The sequence below is a fragment of the Chelonoidis abingdonii genome, chromosome 1 (genome assembly GCF_003597395.2).
Source record: "Chelonoidis abingdonii isolate Lonesome George chromosome 1, CheloAbing_2.0, whole genome shotgun sequence".
Taxonomy (NCBI): Eukaryota; Metazoa; Chordata; order Testudines; family Testudinidae; genus Chelonoidis; species Chelonoidis abingdonii.
In genome coordinates, this window is record NC_133769.1 from 291,212,718 (window position 1) to 291,220,362 (window position 7,645).

The following is a 7,645-nucleotide window of genomic DNA, read 5'->3' on the forward strand; positions in this document are numbered from 1 at the left end:
ATAAACCCCAAGGGGTTATTATAGGAGAGGCCACAGCTGAGCCCCTGGCCAAGCCGGCCTCCTCTGTCAAGGGAATGGCGGCCACAGCGAAGTCAGACCGCTACCGAGCCAACGGCTGGTTCTGGGCCGTTGGGAGCGAGTAACGCCCCCTACCTCCGCGCCCACCGACTGACAGCCGGGCCGTGACTCTCTTGCTCGCTCCCTCACAGCACCCCAGAGGGCGGGGCTTGTTGCCAGGCGCGCTCGCGAGGCCGCGCAGGGCAACTAGGGCAAAGCCGCCGCCATTTTGGGTTCCGCGCGGAGCAGCTTCCGCTGCCGTGAAATAAACAAGGGGGCGGAGGGAGCGAAACGACGGAGTGGGAGCCGCCGCAGGAAGCCTGTTCTGCGGGCGGACGCTGCTCGCCGGAGCCGCCGATGTGGTGGGAGCGGGGGCGCCAGTGTGGCCCAGGCCCAGGTTAGCGTGAAACGCAGCAGGGAGCCGCCGCCAGGTGAGGGGCTGGCGGGCAGGCGATGGGGGAGGGGTGGTGGAGCGGGCTTTTCGCTGCCCGGGGCAGTGATGCGGGTAGAGCGAGCAGACCTCGGTGCTGGCAGTAGCTGTCTTCCCCGCGGGGCCAGGCAGTGTGAGTCTGCACAGAGCGGAGTGCAGCGCTTGGCGCAGCGTAACTGGGACCCCGCCCCCCGGACTCCCGTCCGTCCTGCCTTCAGCCAGAGGGACTGCGCGGGGCGCTTGGCCGCGCCCAGCGCGCATCCCGGTGGTGCACACGGACACCTGTGGGCGGCCAGCCCGGCTAGAAGCTGTTATAAGCGAGAAGAGGCGGGGCCCCTTTTCTGCTTATTTGCAAAGGCTTCCGTACGCTGATGTTGCTTCCTGTTGAAGAACAACAATAAACTTCCTTAGCTGTAGTTGCAGGTGCTCTAAGAGATGAAGCCCCGACGGCTTGTCGCGCGCGGACCCAGACGCTAGCACGCCAGCCCTCGTTCAGTTTCTCTTCCACGCACTCTTAATGCTTCATCCCAAATGCAGGCAAAACAGCCAGCGCAGCATCTGTTCGGTTTGTTCGTGTGAAAGAAGTAGTCGCGCGTTTAAAATGTTAATTGTCATTGGTAGACTTGTATTGTGTCCGTACCTTTCCCAACATTCAAAACGTGAAAGTTAAACATCTACTTATTTCTCATCTGAATTAATGACTGAACTGCATAATTGTTTTGCATTTGCTTGCATTGTAAGGAAGCCATTGTAGGATATGCCCAAACTTGACGTTTGGGAAAATCACGGGTGCCAAATTAATCTGTATTAAGAAATCTCTTGAGAAAATATCTTGAATCAGATAAGCAGAAAGTATTAAATGAAGTTAAATCTCTTCTATAGCTGCACTTTGTTATGGCTGGTTTTATACTATATATCTTTTCCAGCCAAGTTCATTACAGGTTTGATTTGGAAAGAACTTGTCAGTGACATATTGTGTCCTAGGCAAGCTGGAGAGTAGTATTAGTAGGGTTTGGTACTTTAAGCATATGGAAAATGTTCCTCTATTAATGTCTAGTCAAATGGTGACACCCATGTTGTGATTTTTTTTTGATTGTGAAAAGGTTGTCCTCTGTGTCCAGTGTTACCTTTCACTGTGTGCTGTTGTGTGTAACTGTGTCAGGATTCAATATGGAATGTTTGGTATTTCAGAAACACAAGGCCAAGTTCGGTTAATTACCTGACTATTTTAATTTTTTGTTCTTAAATTTAGTCTGCAGGACGAATGGCCTCGTTTTCTTTAATAGTGTTAGGCCTGTATAAAGATATAGCAGACAAAACCAGGTATGCCATCCTGACCAAAGTCAGGCTAACAGAAGTTTGTGGGTAATCCCAGAGTGGAAAAGAACTGAGAAGTAGCATGTCTCACAAAGCACTGGGAAAAAGTGAGATAAGGAAGGGGCTACATTGCTGGTATAGTACCAACTGTGCTGTGTTAGGCCAGGTCTACACGACGCGCAAAAATCTATTTTTAGATACGCAATTTCAGCTACGAGAATAGCGTAGCTGAAATCGATTATCTAAAATCGATCTACTCACCCGTCTTCACCGCGCGGGATCGATGTGCGCGGCTCGCCATGTCGATTCCGGAACTCCGTTGGTTTTGGTGGAGTTCCGGAATCGATGTAAGCGCGCTCAGGGATCGATATATCGCGTCTAGATGAGACGCGATATATCGATCCCCGAGCAATCGATTGTAACGCGCCGATATGGCGCGTCGTATAGACGTGGCCTTAGGAACAGTTCCTTTGAAGAACTGATAAGAAATCCCAGCCTCCCTGTTTTCACTTCTTGGTTCAGTTCTCTTGTCTGTTTTAGCTTCCCTACATTCCTAACTTCTGGTGCTTGCTAAGATATTGTTAATCACCTAATGCTGTAAAATATGCATACTAAAAGTGTCTAGTTTCTAGCTGTTAGAAGAAGAGAGTGGGTTGCTCAAGTGATTAATTTATGACGTGACGAAACTGTCTATATAGGCTTGTACTAAGATGTAAAGAGCTGGCTGGTTCTGTCTGGAGACAAGCTGCTCTCTATTGATGCATGCACTTGTCAATAAAGAGCTTTTGATCGGACCTTGCTGGTGTTGCCTGTCTCTCTCGCGGTCAGACAACGAACTTTGCCATCTGGGTTAGAGTCCCTGACAATAGCATCCTCTTTGGATCTTTTTGTGGACAAATGACTTGAGTTGGGTTTTTTGTTTTTTAAACTAATTTATTGTTGGAACGGTCTCAATATTGCAGCCTACACTTTAATAATAATAATAATTATTATTATTATTTATTAAGTCTTTATCTTAATCATGTGTAAAATGAAAATTATCTGTTCCTACATTCTATTGTTTCAAAAAATATTCTTTTAATGAACTGTGTGCTCAAGTGCAAAATCATGATTACTGGCAATGTTCAGTTTGGTGTGCACCGTAGATTTCAGTAACTGAGAATTTTCAGAATTTAATTCTTGTTTCCTTCTGCCACTCCTGTCTGTGGCATATAGATTCAAGGGTACACTTGTGGCTGGAAAATAGAGAACCAGAGCACCATCAGCCCCTCCAGTGAGCAGATTGGCACTCAACTGCATTCTCTATAGAGAGACACTTCGGGCAATCTAGTGGAAGTGCCCTGTTAACTATGTGATGCTTCTGTGGCGGTTAATCTAACCTTGATTGGACCTGAATTTTAATGAACCTGCCTATACAGTTGCAGAATGTGAGTTTTTGCTCCTCTATGGATTGGATGCCAATACGTTATTCATTACTATGCTAGTCCCTTTGCTTCCTTCTGTACAAATAAAAAGCCATCTGCAGCTTGGTCAGAAATTTCAGGTGAATAGCCTATTGCAGCATAATAGTAATGACTTTTTGCATGCTTATGTTCTTGAGTTTATGGATCATTATGGATAAATTAAATAAGTACACACAACATTCTCATGCAGCGATGCTTTATCAAAATAAGCTTGTGCTGTGAATGCTGCCAGTTCTGGGCTAGAACAGGGACATTGAAAGGATAAGGATGTAGAAACGCTACTTGTCAGTATGTGTTCAAATTTGATTATTTCATATTACAAACAGAGTGTCGACCATACTTTCTCTCTGTTACTTTGACTCATGCTCAAAAATAACTATATGAACAATAGGGTTGTTATGGGGAGGGGAGATTAGCTAGGAAATGTAGTTAAGGGAGCAATGAATATTCCATAGAACAAAAGGATTCATAAAGTAAAATATGGCATCTAGCAACTATGTGAGATAAATGTTTCACTTTTTTTGTCAGCTATAATGCTCTTTTATAATGCAGTTTGATGAAACATTTAGCAAATGAAAGTGTGTTGGGAATTGCACACGTAACTTTCCAAGCTTCAAACTGGCAATATATTGTTGACCTTAGCCATACTACCTGAATATTCATTTTCTGAATGAAGATGTATATCTTTTTACAGAAAGTTTTGGGTTTGGGGTTTTTTTAGGTTATCAATACCAAATTCTTCCTGTAGGATTGCCCCTGTATTTGAAGGACCCGGAATGAGATATTATACGAGGCTGTGTCAGTTTACTGTGATCTCATCTTTCAAGTCTTCGAAAGACTGCTGAAGTCAGGACTTGATGTTTGTGATAAATGCTTGGTGTGGTTTTTTCCCCCCAAACTTCGCTATGCTACCTTAATACATCAGAGCACTAAAGTAAAAGTAAAGGATTTATGGACACAAACAGTTATAATTTTGGTTTTGACACTGACATCTCTAACTCATAAAAACATCCTAAATGTTATTTTCATTTTAAAATCTGACCCTGAATTTTATCCCTGTCCATAACAACTTATTTTCTTAATTTATTATTTTCCCCCCAGTAATAGGCAAAGCAAAGTAGAACTTGCATAACACCATGTTTTAGAAGAAATGCATACTGTTGAGAATTGGGTACCTGTTTGCCAAATCACATTTATTCAACTTAATAGAATAACATTTGACGATCTAATTAGAATGTAAACTAGGATGCTCATCCAGATGTTTAGCCCAAGAATTAAAGTTCACTACTATTCATGAAATGTAGCTATTTTGCAGTTTAGAAGTTAGCACTAATTGTTACCCTTCTTAGTCTCAGCAAAGAAGGTGCCAATTGTATGGACCTGAACCAGAACTTTTTTTTTTTTCTACCCTAAAATGTGATGGTGAAGTCAGGTTTGAGACTCATTGATGTGGGAGGGGATCTGCAATAGCAGGAGCAACAGCTGTTGCTGATAAAGTCTCTCTTGTAGGATCTGAGGAAGAGTGCACATATGTCTTCATACTACTAGTGAGACAGAAAGCGCCACTGATCTTTCACAGAATAGGGAAATTGGCTATCAAATCCAGAATGAAACACTTTGAAAAGTTTTTCTTTTTCTCTAATCTTTTCGTTACTCTTAAATTTTACCTAATAACAGAAGGTACAGTGCTTTCATATGGTAAGATAATATCCAAGATGACTTCTCTTGCAGACTTACAAGAGAAAAGCATAGAAATAAGCTGTCACAGGATGATAGCTCCTATTTTGAAAAAAAATTCAGTTTCACCTTTAGAATTTTCCACATTTTTCAGTTTTGTCTTGGTATTGATGTAGGAGGAAACTATTCTCCTGTGAAAATTATATCTTGTGATTTGTATTTTCATGGTGCTTGGGACCAGGACCCCATTGTGCTGTAAGTACTTAATGTCTTTATATTCTGTGGATGTATGTAGGGTAATACATTTTTCTTATTTTGATAGAATGAAACGAGGAAGGAAAAATAGTGAGACCAACAATAACTCATCAGAGGAGGAGGTTGGAGGAGAATCTAAGAAACAGAAGATTACAGATGAAGAATCCACTGAAATCTCTCTGAGTCCTGATTGGGGTAACCTCCTTCCAGACATTATCCTGCAGGTATTTCAGTATTTGTCTCTTCTTGATCGTGCTCATGCATCACAAGTCTGCCGAAGATGGAATCAGGTGTTTCATATGCCTGATCTCTGGAGATGTTTTGAGTTTGAACTGAATCAACCAGCTACATCTTACTTGAGGGCTACGCATCCTGAGCTTATCAATCAGATTATTAAAAGGCATTCCAATCATCTACAGTATGTTAGCTTCAAGGTAACACCTTTTACATTCTTATCTTTGAAAATGAGTAATTAAAAAAAATTGATTTGCATTTCAAGTAAGGTTTGACATTGAACAAGTTTACTGCAGTTCTGTTTAATTTAAAGCATTCTTAAAACTCCTTTTTATTTTTATGACATGGCTGAAGATAACAAAGTAGTATTTCTTTAATACTCCAAGATAGCTTTCACATTCTTGATAGCTTTCATAGTTATCCAGATAAATTTTATAGTATGAGTTGTAAGAGATTTCATTTATCCAAGGAGCAGTAATTGAAAAAACTTAGCATTATTAAGTGAACAATATATAGATAGATGTGAACAAAGTATTTTAGCATAATGACGTTTCCTAATTCACTTAAAATAGAAGTTGCTCTCTTAAGTGCCTGTAAGTGCAAAGTTAAAAGATCATCCTAATTATTAATATTGTCAGTATAAAGTGATATGACTAGTTGTAGAACAGACACACAAAAATCACAAGGAAATGTTCTGAAGAAAGGAACATAATGAGCGGAAAGGGATTAATAATATAAAGTACATACTGACTTGTCAAATGAAAGGTGTATTTTCTGTAGTGGTATTACAGGAAGGAGATTTGGTGTGGAGAATTGGCAAGGAGTGCTTGGTGGATTTATCAGAATTATGTATTCCCTCCCTCCCTCCCCCTTTATTTTCTGGCCTGCGGCCGCAGAAAATCACACTTGAGTTCCTGGGTTTCTTCTGGGACCCAGCCCAAGCAGGAAATGCTTGGACAGTAACAGAGATATTGACCTATTGAGGTGGATGAATAGATGAACAGGGAAAGGAAGAAGCATATGACAGAGCATGAAAAGGAGGGTGGCTGAAACAGAAAGAAAAATGAGAATGGAAAAAGGAACAGAGTGAAATAGGGGATGTGGTGGTAAAATGCAAAAATGAGTGAGAGACTGACAGAAAAGGTGTCAGGAATGAAATATAAAAGAGAGGGGAAGACCTAGAAATTGGAGAGGTGAATCAAAAACAGAGGAATTACTTGGGGCTAGTTGACACTGAAACCATATTATCATGGCTAAGTGTGAGAGAGATGGAAAATCCACCTCCCCGAGACATAGCAATGCTGACCAAACCCCCACTGTAGACCACACTAGGTCAACAGAAGAATTCTTCCATCAGCCTAGTTACCGCTCTCTGGGAGGTGGATTAACTACAGCAATGGGAGAACCCCCTGCTGTTGCTGTAGTGAGCATCTACACCAGGGGTCAGCAACCTCTGGCACGTGGCTCACCAGGAGAAGCACCCTGGTGGGGCGGGCCAGTTTGTTTACCTGCCGCATCAGCAGGTTCAGCCAACTGCGGCTCCCACTGGCAATGGTTTGCTGTCCCAGGCCAATGGGGGTGGTGGGAAGCACCCCAGGCCAAGGAACATACCGGCCATGGCTTCCCGCTGCCCCCCTTGGCCTGGGACAGCGAACCGCGGCCAGTGGGAGCTGTGATCGGCTGAACCTGCCGACGCGGCAGGTAAACAAACTCGCCCGCCCCGCCAGGGTGCTTACCCTGGTGAGCCCTGTGCCAGAGGTTGCTGACCCCTGGTCTACACAGCAACATTACAGCAGTGCCACTGTAGGTCATGTCTACACTACGACTTTTGTTGGTGTAACTTATGTTGCCCAGGGTGTGAAAAAACACTCTGCTGAGCACCATAAGTTACACTAACAGAAGTGCTGGTGGGGACAGTGCTGTGTCAAGAGGAGAGCTTCTCCTGCCAACATAGCTACTGCTGCTCAGGGAGATATTTTTATTATGTCGATGGGCGAACTCTCTCCTATCGGCATAGAGCAGCTAAATGAGTGATCTTACAGTGGCACAGCTGCAGAAGGACAGCTGTGCCGCTGTAAGTTTGCTAGTGTAAGGCCAGGTCTACACTGCGACTTTAAATCGGTTTAATGGCTGATATACCGATTTAACGCTGTATCCGTTCACACGACATCGTCCTTAATATCGAGTTAACCGCCTCCTTAAATCGATTTCG

At 43.2% G+C, this 7,645-nt stretch overlaps 1 protein-coding gene across 5 annotated transcripts in view; it reads left to right on the forward strand.

The window, feature by feature from the left end:
- The first annotated feature begins 280 nt into the window (after positions 1–280).
- FBXL3 (F-box and leucine rich repeat protein 3) overlaps positions 281–7,645 on the forward strand; it is a 37,076-nt gene continuing 29,711 nt past the window's right edge. For 2 of the 5 annotated variants that reach the window (XM_075061535.1, XM_075061538.1), the window contains exons 1-2: positions 281–488; positions 5,267–5,633. In XM_075061535.1, coding sequence (XP_074917636.1) covers positions 5,268–5,633 — 366 coding nt within the window. In that variant the 5' untranslated portion in view covers positions 281–488; position 5,267. Of the gene's footprint in view, positions 489–3,029; positions 3,232–5,266; positions 5,634–7,645 lie in introns of those variants that run through there. The other 3 variants (XM_075061536.1, XM_075061539.1, XM_075061537.1) reach the window with 2 other exon arrangements.